General features: G+C 41.6%; 1 protein-coding gene across 5 annotated transcripts in view; it reads left to right on the top strand.

The window, feature by feature from the left end:
- wnk3 (WNK lysine deficient protein kinase 3) overlaps positions 1–14290 on the top strand; it is a 148966-nt gene that overhangs the window by 110416 nt on the left and 24260 nt on the right. For all 5 annotated transcript variants that reach the window (XM_062971191.1, XM_062971192.1, XM_062971193.1 and 2 more), the window contains exons 10-15: positions 210–3224; positions 5057–5115; positions 8260–8407; positions 9627–9743; positions 12506–12661; positions 12760–12811. In XM_062971191.1, the coding sequence (XP_062827261.1) occupies positions 210–3224; positions 5057–5115; positions 8260–8407; positions 9627–9743; positions 12506–12661; positions 12760–12811 (3547 nt within the window). The remainder of the gene's footprint in view (positions 1–209; positions 3225–5056; positions 5116–8259; positions 8408–9626; positions 9744–12505; positions 12662–12759; positions 12812–14290) is intronic.

Below are 14290 nucleotides of genomic sequence, written 5' to 3'. Positions count from 1 at the left end.
TGCTAAGAATAATGCTTCTTGTCCAGCTACAACTAATAAAGTCATTATTTTAGTGCATTGGATATGTATGGCCAAGATGATGGAATTTTACAATTATACACCACATTCCCTGTTATCCATATAAGCGTCATTTCTGAGATGGTGTTCCATAGGCTAAGCTCTAAAGGTGTAAAAATTTAACCACTTTTAAAAATATTTTTTTTCACCAGCCTTCCGATTCCCAGGTGTTGTACGGTACAGAAGGACAGGCCTTGGATGGATCTATCATGGGTATCCCTCAGCAGATCTTGACAGTCACTTCCCCCCAAAGTATACCTGCTTCACAGATTGCAAACCAGCAACTGTCAGCCAGCATACAACAGGCACCTGCTCCTAGACTAAGTAGTCATTCTTCAGCTGCTGCAGGATCAATGGATTTGGAATACGCTCCTGCCAGTTCTGTACCTGCCAGTCATTCACCTATTCAACAGGGACAGCCTCCAGTTCAGTTTGTCAGTAATGTAGCAAATTTAGCACAGGGTCTTGTGAATTCCTCAGCTCCACAGTCAATTCCACAAGGAGTTGCATCAATTCAACAACCCCAGCAAATTCCCCAGCAGGTGCCATCTATGCAGCAGCCCCAACAGGCTTCCCAACAGATGACTTCCATGCAACAAACCCAGCAAATGAGTCATCAAGTGGCATCTACACAACAAGTTTCCCAGCATTTGGTGGCTGCACAGCAGACTCAACACATTCCGCAGCAGATGGCAAACATGCAGCAAGCTCAGCAGTCTCAGCAAATGGCATCCATGCAGCAGTCCCAGCAAATGGCATCCATGCAGCAACCCCAGCAAATGGTTTCTATGAAGCCGCCCCAGCATGTTTCCCACCAAATGGCTTCCATGCAACATTCCCAGCAAGTTCCACAACAAATGACATCCATGCAGCAGCAGCCCCAGCAGATCCCTTTACAGGTGGCATCGATGCAGCAGCCCCAGCAAATTCCACAGCAAATGGCATCCATGCAGCAGCAGCAAGTGGTATCCATGCAGCAGCCCCAGCAAATCTTGCAGATGGCATCCATGAATCAACCCCAACAGATTCCTCAACAGATGGCATCCATGCAGCAGCCCCAGCAGGCTCCCCAGCAAGTGATGCCCGTGCAGCAGCCCCATCAGCTTCCACAGCAGATAGTATCCATGCAGCAGCCCCAGCAAGTGGTGTCCATGCAGCAATCTCAGCATGTTCCCCAACAGGTACAGCAAGTGGTATCCATACAGCAGCCACAACAGATGACCCAGCAAGAGGCGTCCATGCAGTCCATGCAAAATCCTCAACAAGCACTGTCCATTCAGCAGCCGCCACAGCAAATGACCCAGCAAGTAATTTCCATGCAGCAGCCACAGCAGGTTGCCCAACTGGTGGCATCCATGCAGCAGCCTCAGCAGATTTCCCAACAGATGGCATCCATGCAACAGCCCCAGCAGGTTGCCCAGAATGTGCCATCCATGCAGCCGCAACACATGCCATCCATGCACCAAACCCAGCAGGTGGTATCCATGCAACAGCCCCAGCAAGTTCCCCAGCAAATGGCATCCATGCAGCAGCCCCAACAAATGCCCCAGCCACTTGTATCCATGCAACAAGCCCAGCAGGTGGTGACCATGCAACAGCCTCAACAAATGCCCCAGCAAGCAGTATCCATGCAGCAGCCCCAGCAAGTTCCCCAGCATGGAATATCAACACAACATCTCCAAGCAACATCTGTCATGCCACAATCTCATCAAACTCCCTATCAGATGGGCTCTATTCAGCAGTCTCCACAAGTTCCTCAGCAGGTTAGCTCTTTTCAACAGCCACAGCAAGTTGGATCTGTACACCAGGTTTCCAACATACCACAGCAAGCCGCGCCAACACAGCAGTGTCCGCAGTACTCAAGAATGCCTGTAGGTCCTCCCAGGCAGTCTTCTTTGCCCCAGCAAGATCAGCAAGCTATTCAGATTAATCAGTCTACAGATCTGCACCCTGGTGTAATGCAACAAATGTTATTCCATTTGTCTGTACAGCAGCCGAAACAGGAGCAGCTTGTTCTCCCTTCTAGTGCTACAGAGCAGATGCCAGTTGCACCTCAGCAAAATGTAGAAAAGCAGCAGCTGGCAGCTGAGGTTTCCTGTTCAGAACAGGTGGCTTATTCTGTGCAGAACCAGTATCAGGTACAAACTCAAGAACAACTGATCTATCCTGCTCCACCCTCACATCATCTACCAGCTTCTGAGCAATTGGTTCACCAAGTACAGCCAGCAAACCAGCAGGAGGTACAAGATCAAGCAACATGCCAGAAGCATGCCACATACCTAGTGCAGGGTTCAGATCAACCTCCCTGCCAAGAGCAACTGGGCTATCCAACATCTGGAATCTATGCAGGGCAGGCCTTGGACCCAGCAACATATCCAATGCAGCCTTTTTACCAGGGGCAGCAGACCACATTCAGAACCCAACCACCACCATATCTTGGTCAACCTCCTGAAACCCAGCAGTCTCACCTAGCAGTACAGGCCACAGATCAGCCAAATTTTTCTGCACAGTCTCCTGAGCAATCGCTATATATGATGAAAGATGGTGGTGTTGGGGGTGTGGAACAACAGGTCTTCTTGGCACAATCAGGGGAAGTCCTTTCTTATCCTTCAGAGCAACACCAATCTGAGCCACCAACGTATCTCATCCCGCAAGATACTAGCTTAGGGCACCAGCTGTCACCTCATACGCTGCATAGGATTGCCGAAAAACAACAACCAGAACGGCAAACCCCTTTTGTACCATCTTTTGTACCACAAATGCAGCCACAACCTCCATATCAGGAACTCAGACAGCATCCTCAGCCTCTCCAAATCACAACCCCTCAGTCTGTCCCTAGCATATTACAAGTGACATCTTCTGTCCCAGAACAGCCAGAATTAGCTTACACAGTCCAACAATCATCAGAACTCTCAGAGCCCCTGTCCAACACAAGCCTCATGCAGCCATCCCAAGCATTTCAGCCAGCTGAAAGCAACCAGCAATTTTCTCCCATGCAGCCAGGATATGTTCAACAGCAGCCAATGTATCAGACTTCAGCATTCTCCGGAGAATTGGGCCTTCAGAACCAGGTGCCTCCTCTGGCGACATCCCTGAACCAGCAAGCTTCACTTAGTACAGTGGTACAACCAAACCAAGAACATATACAAGGACAAGATATTCCACAGGTATGCCTGTTGTTACAAACTAGAACTTAGAATGTTTCTAGTCATGTTTATCATTGTTATATTAATTAATTTTGTTATTGAAGTTGTTTCATGGAATTTGCGGGGAAGCTGTCTGATCCGCTGAAGTAAGGTGTGGATAGAGAAAGGGAGAAGCCAAGAGATGAGAAATGGGTGAAGGTGGGCATTTAATGAAGACTTTTTGCATAATCATTTATCAACTGTGTAAATAATAAATACATTAATTGAGTATAGAGAGATAAATTGTAGCTCACCCCAAAGAGCAAAATCAATAAAAATTAGAAGAGGAGAACTGAGGAGAGTCACAACACACAGAAGACTAGTAGCGATGGAAGAAGGGAAACAGAGGAAAAACCTCTTAGGGGTACAGTAAATCGTAGGTACCTAAACTGTGCCATTTAATACATGATAAAGCTGCCAGTAAACGAGATTGATGGTGCTACCAACAGTGGAACTAGATGACGCTTTGCAACACTCATAGCTTGGATTTAACCTGTTGTTATTTGGATTGCATTTTCTTTGATGCAAACACATGAATATTTTCTTTGTTTAAAGAGGTTAAAAAGCCTCTTTGGCTTCTTGCTAATTAGATGGAAGTGTTCTAATCTTTTTCACAAGTGGTGAAAAAGATTTTTTGTGACAAAAATGCTAGATAATCTGGTTGGCACAGCCTTCCATGAGAGCTGTGTGTATCAAAACTGAGATCAATTGAAAATTTGTTAAGCACTTGCAATAATAAGGATATTTTGCAATTCTGTAATCCAGTTTGGACATCGCTCTGACTATCATGAACAAGCCATTATTTATGTTTGCTGACTGATTGCTCTTGCTGCAGTCAAAAAAAGTTAAACAACTTGTGGGCTTTTCCAACCATTATTTGTTTATTACGAAATTCAAAGCAGCAGGATCAAGTACTCTGGTTTGCATCTTCTCCAGAAAGCTAGAGAAAAACACTGAAAACCAGCTGGGTTATTTTTCTTGCATGACAAGCCAGACTGCTGTTACCTGTTGGTTGTAGATGTCAATAAACCTTAGAGAGAAGGATCATTTTCATCTCTCCACCAGAAATGTAATTAGTTCCTATTAAAGTGAACACATTTGAAATAAAAAATCTTTATTTGTTCATTATTGAAAACTAAAGTTTTGTTGTTTTTAAAATTGAAATAGTATAAGCTACTGACCAAAGGTAGCAAGGCTGTGTACAGAACGAGGCCCCTTTGGTAATTATGGAAATAACTTTATAAATTATAGATACACCATAACAGAAATAAAAGACTCCATTCTACTACAACTATAATGTAATTTAGGGTGTATCTACAGAGTTAATGCAGTTTAATACCACTTTAATTCAAACAGCTCAATGCTGTGCAATCCTGGGAGTTGTAGTTAGGTGAAGTGCCAGCATTATTTGGTATTTGGTATTATGTGGTATTAGTCCCTTTTGTTTACAGAATTATGACATGAATGTACCATATATTGTGTTTTGGTTACCTTTCATTTTACTCCCCTCACTCTCACCGGGAATTAGTAATGATGACTTTGTCTTTCTGAGACTGCTGATACTGACATACTCATGTCTCAGTGTAACCATGCTTATAAAAAACAAAAGCAAATCACAGTTAGAATCTCTAGACTTAGCAACTAAGGATTTTAATCTCTAAAGCATGTATTGAAATAATATTAACTTGGCTGTATATCTTTAGTATTTCAATCTGGCAAAGCACACAGTTTTGTGGAGTTAGTTATTTTCATCAGTATTGCTGTCTGTTAAAAATTATGAATACTGGTATATCTAATTTTTTCCCTACCTACAGGTTTCCATATTAGCAGCAGAGGAGCAACCCACAGTTCAAAAACAAGATTCTGTCCAAGGGTGAGTGTACTCCAAGAGTGATTCTGACTTGTGACAGCCCTAACAGGAACTTTCCATAGGGTTTTCTAGGGCAGAGAGTGTGTGAATTCCCAAGTTCACACAATGGTTTCCAGAGTCTTAAGCCACTATACCACATCGGTGCTCAATGGTGGGACTTTTTTGCTGTAGTTGTTTTCAGCTACAACTTCTACAGTCTCTTGACACTGATTACGCCATAGTTGAAAGTGCTAAACATCTGAAAGGCCAAAGTACTCTCATTACTGGCATAGGGCATAAGAGGTGAATATGAATGAGTCAATTTTTGCCATCCAGGCAAAAGTGATATTAAACTAAAATTTCTTATTGGTCATCATCTCTGTTTGCTTTAGTTCTTCATTTTGCCACACTTATGAAATCTCTGATTTCTCTATTTTTCTTCACTTAATCTTTTTTTGTTTCCTTTGTTTTTCCTTTTCCAATTCCTTTCTCTTATAATTTAAAACAAGAGTCCTTAGCCTTCTGTTTCTCCCTGTATCTTTCCCTTCAATTTTCCCCTGTCCTTTTAATTTTCTTTGGCCTTTGCAAGTTTCCCTATTGTGCCCTTTAAAATGAAAGCAAACTGAAATAAATTAAAACAAGTTATGCTTCTCAAAGCTCTCCTGCACACTTCTGAGCAGTCCGGTGGTTGTGTGGTCTTATCTGTCTCCCCTGGGAGTGCACCCAACAGCATCCACTCATCACAATGACTGCTTCCTCCAGAGCCACCTATGTGACAAAGCTGTTGATGCAATTCAGATTGAAATAGATCCTTCCTATGTATCCAACCATGAAACTTATAGCACTGTGGAAATCACATCTGTTGAGTAAAAATTATAAAAAAAATATGTTTTAGCATCCAAATGGGTCTAGTGGCGATGAACACTCACAAGGGGGCTTAGAGCAAGAGGTAGAGACCAATCCTAACAGGGCCCATTGTCCTTCAAGCCCACAAATGCCTGCCATCACAGCTGTGGCCTCAGTTACTTCTGTCACAATTCCTAAACCCAAAAGAGCATGCTGCAGCATCTTCACAGTGACATTTTGAAAGCCTTTGTTTCAAGATAGTGGACATTTTGTATAAAGTAAAATCTCTCTTGCTCCAGTGCCTATGCATTTTCTTATGTCCATACATCTTTAGGATAAAAAACACTGATTCTAGCAATTTCTTCTATGGGGACAAAAAAAGAATAACAATAATCCAGACTCCTCCCACTACCTATAGTGCAGCTAAAAGACCTAGATGTTCATCTACAGCAGTGATTCACAAAGTGGGCGCTACCGCCCCCCGGTGGGCGCTGGAGCGATCCAGGGGGGTGGTGATGGCACCTATTAGGAAATGGGGGAGAGGCCAGAGGAGGGGCGGGGCCTCTTCCCAAGTGCCGGAGACAGGGCTGAGCACCTGAGGCACCTGTTAGGACACACAGGGGCGGAGTTAGAGGAGTGGGCGTGGCTTCTTCCCAAGAGCCTGAAACAGGGCTGAGAATCTGTACCTCTCCTGAGGCTTTTGTTGGCACACAGAGGGCGGAGCTAGGGAACGAGGCGGGGCATCCTTCCAAAAGCCCAAGACAGGGCTGAGCCTCTATACTTCTCCTGAGAGACCTTTTAGGACTAAAGGGCAGGGCTAGGGGTGGGGGTGGAGCCTCTTCCCAAGAGCGCGAGACAGGGCTGAGCCTCTGTATACCTCCCCTGAGGCGCTTGTTAGAACACGGGGGCGGGGTATAGAGGTTCAGCCCTGTCAGGCACTTGAGAAGAGGCCCTACCCCCTCCTCTAGCCCTGCCTCCTGTGTCCTGGCAGGCGCCGCAGGACAGGGATAGAAGCTCAGCCCTGCCTCAGAGCTCGTAACTCTGCCCATCCCAGTCCTGGCTGCCCATTTGTGGCCCCGCCCACCTCCCCTCCCAGCCCTGCATCTTGAACTAGGGGAGAGGCTCAGCCCTGCCCTCTTGAGCAGGAGCCACGCCCACCCCTCTAAGCCACGCCCCCCTTTCCAGGGGGCGCTGAGTCATATTTTTTCTGGAAAGGGGGCAGCAGACCAAATACGTTTGGGAAGCACTGATCTACAGCATACATTCACTTACTTACTTACTACGTGGGGCTTCCCTTGAAGACGGCCCGGAAACTACAATTGGTCCAACACTCGGCGGCCAGATTAATAACGGGGGCAAGTTACAGGGAGAGATCCACTCCCCTGTTTAAGGAGCTCCACTGGCTGCCGTTCATTTTCCGGTCCCAATTCAAGGTGCAGACCATCATCTATAAAGCCCTGAACGGTTTGGGACCCACCTACCTCCGTGACCGTATCTCCTACCATAAACCTGCCTGATCTTTACGATCATCCGGGGAGGCCCTTTTATCACCACTGTCTATATCCCAGGCCCGCCTTGTGAGTACAAGGGAGGGGGCCTTTTCCGCTGTGGCCCCCCGACTATGGAATGCACTGCCCACTGAGATCAGGCAAGCTCCCACTCTGTTAGCTTTTAGGAAAGATTTGAAAACATGGCTCTTCCGCTGTGCTTTCGGTGAGTAATTTTGCTATATATGTCTGTGTTACTCCCCCCTCAGCATTTATTTTCTAGACTGCCCTACTTTCTTGTGTCCCTGCCCACAATGGAGTACCCCCTCTGCCCCTCTCACTCCGAGTTTTATCCTTGTGTCCATGCGGCCTGCCCTTGTTTAACTGGGTTTTTTTTTTGTTTTTTATTTTTTGATGTAATGTCTATTATCATCTATTGCATTGATTTCAATTGTGTTATGATATGTTGTTTTTATATGTTATTATATTGTATTGCTCTGGGCGTGGCCCCATGTTAGCCGCCCCGAGTCCCCGTTGGGGAGATGGTGGCGGGGTATAAATAAAGTTTTATTATTATTATTATTATTATTATTATTATTATTATTATTATTATTATTATTATTTCACCGCCACCCCATTCCACAGAGGAGATTCATCTATAACCCCCCCCCCTTAAATTAGGCACACTATAACAATAAAGCAACACAACTTCAAGACAAATGAAGCATATCTCTTCCCATGTGCTTGGGAAGGAATCACTGTTTTCCCACATTCACTAAGAAAAGTCTCTGTGTATTCTTTTGAAAATGCTTATCTTTTTTCCCCATCTCTTCAGATTAATCTCTGACCTAACCACCCAGAAGGAAGGTGTCAGTGCTTGTGATCCTCCAAGTGGAAATGGCAAGCAAGATAAGAGCAAGCAAAGGCGGACCTCCTGTGCCCGATCAGAGAAGGGAACCAAATTTCAGCTCACTGTATTGAAGGTTTGTACAGCTCGAAGCTGAAACTAATCTATATACTGTTCTAGAATAGAAAACAACAAACTATCAATCTGGGAAAATTATTTTGCTTGGTTTGGGCCTGAACAATTTTAGAGGTTTGCTTTAGATGTTAGGACTTTTTTATATTCCTAATTGTGACTCACAAACTGATATTTGTAACATCTGGAACACTCCAATGTCAGTGTAAATTCAGTAACAATGCTGTATTTCTTTGGTTAATACAGTAGTTGTCAACCTGTGGGTCCCCAGGTGTTTTGGCCTACAACTCCCAGAAATCCCATCCAGTTTACCAGCTGTTAGGATTGCTGGGAGTTGAAGACCAAAACATCTGGGGACCCACAGGTTGAGAACCACTGGGTTAATGTATGTTAAGAAGTGACCTTAAATGTATTCACAAAGATTTCAGATATTTTGTCTATGGCTTAAATGTAGTCGATAATGCAAGTTGCTCAGAAGGGAGTCAGCTGGGTTTTTTTTTCTCCTCAGGAAAGGCTTCTTGTCAGTGGGAAAAGGAGATTTACCATTTTCAGTGATTCCCTCTTTACCGTGTGTCTTCTCTCATATCTGTACTTAAGCAGAGGATAAGTCACTGAAAATTATGCACAGTTGTGCAGAGTATGGCCTTCCATATGTTGTTGGACTCAAAGTCCTTTAGTCTCTAGAACCTGAAATTGCTCTGTCTTAGTGGAATCAGGCAGAGCAGTAAACTACTTGAATTCCATTATCCTGGATTTTGGACAATGCTGGAGTATGGAAAAACAGAAAATAAAATTGTTCTTCAGTATTACCTTTTTTATATCTACAGCCATTTAACCTGTGAGTAGATTAGTGTACCTCCTCTGGATAAATCTTGCCAAGAAAACGTAGGTTATCCTAAGATGGAATTGACTTCAAGGTACATAATGACAAAAGAGCAAAAAGGGTTTATAAAGACAAAGGGGTTAATATAGTGCTTGTTGGCTATTAGTATTATTTTATGGGACTATCAAGTAGAGGTGACCTTTGTGTTGTCAAAGGCTTTCATGGCCAGAATCACAGGGTTGTTGTGTGTTTTCCGGGCTGTATGGCCATGTCCAGGAGAGAATACTTCTGGAACATGGCCATACAGCCCGGAAAACACACAACAGCCCAGAGGTGACCTTTGTTTGCTAATAAATTGGTATAATCTCATGGCACAGTGACTTCTTATTTTCTTAACCAGGTGTCAACATCAGGAGACAACACTGTGGAGTGCCAACTTGAGACTCACAACAATAAGATGGTCACATTTAAATTTGATGTTGATGGAGATGCTCCAGAAGACATTGCTGATTACATGGCAAGTTCCTTAGTCCCTGCTTCTCAGTAGATATTCTGTTAATAGTTACACTAACACTGGTTTCCTGTTTAAAAACTTTGGTTGCTCAGGGTACAAGTACTTTTCCTTTTCTATGTAGTATTTCTCAAGTTGAGATGGAAACTTATGCGTTCTGACCCTTATACTTGTAGTTGAAATGTCCCTGTCCTGTACAGATATTTTGAAAAACAATTTTGAGAAACTAGCCACTTCATCACATAACTTAAATTCCACTGATTTCTACACTTAAAATCTGGTATTCTGTGGGTCCACTACATTCGTTTTGGTTAAAGTGCAGTTTTTGAGTCTTTTAAAGGTTGAGGGCAGCATTTTTTTTCAACGTATCAGGAAGAGGTGAGGAAATGGATTTTTCTCAAAACTCCGGATGTTTTTCCAAATTTTGAATAAAGTAGCACTCATTGCTCTCAGGTTAGAATCACCCAATTTGTGGCAGGAGAAATTGGGAGAGGAGTCAAAATAAACTTTTTTGGGCAATTTCCAGCATTTCCATTTGCTCCCCAAGCAGGAAGGTTTGGTTATAAGCTACCTCATAACTCTTCTACTTTGCAAAAAAAAAAAAAAAAAAGCTTCAAGAGCTGAATTCAGAACAGGGATAGAGCCAGTGTAGGTCTAAGGAGGGAAGAGGGGGTTGAACGGAGACTTCTTGAGGACCACGGAGGGGTCTCACCACACTGAGTGAGGACAGAGTTCGTCGGAACAGCTTCCACTAGAGTGGAAGTGATTGGGGGGTGGGGGCGGGTTCCTCTCCTAGGCAGACCCCTCTTTCCCAAGAAAAGCATTCTAGGGAGTGCACTGCACTTTAATTAAACTCTTGAAAATGTTTCAGAGCTTTAAGCCCATCTCTTCCTTCTTCACAGCCACTTTAATTGTCAGGAGCTGCACTGGGTGAAAGAGATGTGTTCTGCTAGTGATTCTGGTTCTGATTCATATGGATTCTAGTCCTTTCTTACAAATGATTGTCTGACTAACAGACAGGATCACTAGTACAACCAATTTCTGATGCTATGCATAGCTCTTGGCTGTTATTTTAGTTTGGGGAACAAGGGCAGGTAAGTATATGAGTGCATCTACTTCCGAATTACAGCAGTTTGACACCACTTCAACTGCCGTGGATCGATGTTATGGACTAATTGATTTTAAATATTGGTAATGGTACGTAACTTTCTATAATAGCAGCTATCTTTTACTGTCAGCAATTTTCTTCAAGTTTTTCCCCCACAAAGAAAACGGGAGAGACAGTTAGGGGGGAGAGGCAAATCATAACTGTGTGATGGCAAATCAATGGAGAACTCCTGAGTAAAATATATAGATTGAAAAATGTGTGATGAAGGTAGGAAAATCATCCATTTAATTTTGAAACAGAGTATGGCTAAGCTGAATTGTAAACCTACTCTCCCAAAAACTTGACCTGTTCAGTGGGATGAAGTCCCTACAAATGGATCTGGTACATAACATCAAAATAAGTGCATAGGATTTCTTCTGTATACCCTGTTTCCCCAAAAATAAAACATCCCCAGAAAATAAGACCTAGTAGAGGTTTTGCTGAATTGCTAAATATAAGGCCTCCCCCGAAAGTAAGACCTAGCAAAGTTTTTGTTTGGAAGCATGCCCAGCGCCTGTCAAAAAGAACTCCAGAGCATGCAGGATTGGTAAATGTACATACCAGTTGTATATGGAAATAATGGTAGCAACAAGAAATTCTTGAAAGGAGTCACCGTTTGTCTGGTTTGGTTATGTTGATTTGTGATGACAACTACTATACAGTATAGAATAAATGTTCATTTTTTTTGTTCAACAATAAATGTGAATTCTTCTCCATGGAAAAATAAGACATCCCCTGAAAATAAGATCTAGCGCATCTTTGGGAGCAAAAATTAATATAAGACACTGTCTTATTTTCGGGGAAACATGGAATACTACTTCAAATACATTGATTTCCCATGAGAACATGGCAGTGGAGAATTGCAGGGTCTGTTATGTATTAATAATGAAATATGAACAAAGCACTTCTTACACATATGACTTGAGATGTGTGCACTTTGATAAAGAATGTGTGAACAGGACTTTATGAAAGATTTGGGTTTTGATGCTGCAACTTTGTTAAAGCCAAACAGCTATAATTGATAATTCTGTTTCACTGGAGCACCATCTAAGACTGAAATGCTAAGTATATGTTTTTAAAAAAGAATACATTGGTATAAGAATTTTAGGATCAGTATGTTCCTTCTCTTTTAAGATAGTAATATAATTTAAAGATTTTCTGCCTCTATTGTATAATCTTACAATGATTCATTGCTGTATGGGCACTGACTGAATTTCAATAACTGGGCTCTATTGGCTTTTTCTTGCTGTCAAACCATATTACTTTTTTGTAAAGCTGAAATTTCCCATATTGTACAAAAATGATGGAAAAAATATATGCTCTGTATCATGAGTGAATTTTAACAAAAAAGAGAAACGAAGTGTTGTTTGAGTTGAAATTGCTTCCTTTTCTGTTTTCTCTTATTTGGGGTTACTTTTCTTTTAGTGGTGTTTTGTATTTATTGTACATTTTTCAAACTGTGTCTATGCTTTGTGTGAGTATGTAAGTGATACATTTGAATTTTTGTTCTTTTTGTGCTAAAATTTGGTAAGATAAATAGAACATGGTGAGAGGAAAGAGTGTTAAAATAAGACCTGCAGTTACAATTTCAGTCCTATTTTTTCACCTTTGCTGCTGTTAGGTTGAAGATGATTTTGTGTTGGAAAGTGAAAAGGAGAAATTTGTTGATGAATTGAGGACTATTGTTTGCCAAGCCCAGGAAATCATTCGCAGCATTCCTATTGAAGATCGTGCCTCTGGCTTAGAGTCAGTTCCCTTGGATCCAGCCAATAGCCAAGTAAGCTCTGTTTGTTTAGTAAAGCCAGTTTTCTGGGAAAGTGTATACTTGAATTGGGAAAGTCCCTTTTTATATTTATCTATTCATTTTTAATTCAGACAGGATCTTCTGAACAAGTTCAGATAAACCCAGCATCTACTCAAACTGGCAGTAAGTAACTATTTTAAAACATTTAACATTGAAGGACAAAAGAAGGTCCCTAGACAAAACCACCCTCCTTTAAAGGTGAAAGTGATGGAAATAGCTTTGGCAAAGACCAAAGCAAGTTTTCTTTTTGACACTTACATTGACTATTGTCTTTTTAATCTCCACATGGTAGTTAATTTTTCAAATGGTATCTTTTGTATGCATTTTTGCATCATATGCTTGACCCTGCAAAGGTCATCTGGACTTCTTTACATGTCATCAGTGCTGTGGCATCAAGTAGTGATTGATCACTACTTTCACCTATATCTCTGTGTGTTAAGTTAAAAAAAGATAACCTGGATGGTGGATGGATGGCGTCAGTTGTAAAATGGTGCATGCACATTTAAATTGCTGAGTTCCCATGCAAGAAATGTATAAGTAATTGTAATAGTTGAGAGAGGGTAACACTTTGCTGACTGTTTTGTCTAAACAGAACGTGATATCAGAATATGATACAAAGGCATCAGATGCCATGATTGACTACTTTCCCACAATTTTGTTTTACTGAGTGTTTGATTTGGAGTACTGAGTGATTTGTATTTTTAACAGAGCAATGCCAGTCTTTCTTTCTCAGATTAGATGCCTTCTTTTATTTATATATTTTAATTTCTCTCAATGCAAATAAACAAGTACTGATGTCCCTGGAAGACCGGAATGGTTAAGACATTGGTCAAGATCCAGATAATCCCATCTCTAGGTTTTTTGCAGTTATTTAAGGGGCGTTTGGAAGTATTGTGTAACTGAAGAAAACTGTTTTAGTTTCTCTTTTACAAACAGTCAAATTCTGTAATGTAATGGGTTTCTTTTCCATGCATCATGGCATTGCTGATAATATATGGGGCTTTCAAAAGCATACTGTGATAACAGCAAACACTCAAATGTTAAATATGCTTAAACCATGGGGCAGGTTTGTATTATTATTATTATTATTATTATTATTATTATTTACTTACTTTATTTATACCCCACCTTTCTGCCAGATGGGACTTAAGGCAACTAATAGCTATGCACTTTGATCAAGTTAAAACAAAACATATTAAAAACTTTAAAAAATTGTGTCAGGTTAAAAAAAAACCCATTAAATTACCTCTTTGGATCCAAACCATGCAACAATAGAGAGTTAGAAAATAGCCAGGTACAGTAGAGTCTCACTTATCCAACATAAACGGGCCAGCAGAACGTTGGATAAGTGAATATGTTGGATAATAAGGAGGGATTAAGGAAAAGCCTATTAAACATCAAATTAGGTTATGATTTTACAAATTAAGCACCAAAACATCATGTTATACAACAAATTTGACAGAAAAAGTAGTTCAGTACAAAATAATACTATGTAGTAATTACTGTATTTACGAATTTAGCACCAAAATATCACGATTTATTGAAAACATTGACTACAAAAATGCGTTGGATAATCCAGAACGTTGGATAAGCGAGTGTTGG

Source organism: Anolis carolinensis, chromosome 2 (assembly GCF_035594765.1).
Source record: "Anolis carolinensis isolate JA03-04 chromosome 2, rAnoCar3.1.pri, whole genome shotgun sequence".
Classification (NCBI taxonomy): domain Eukaryota; kingdom Metazoa; phylum Chordata; class Lepidosauria; order Squamata; family Dactyloidae; genus Anolis; species Anolis carolinensis.
The sequence above is the reverse complement of the archived record's forward strand: the minus strand, read 5'-3'. Positions and strand labels throughout refer to the sequence as shown.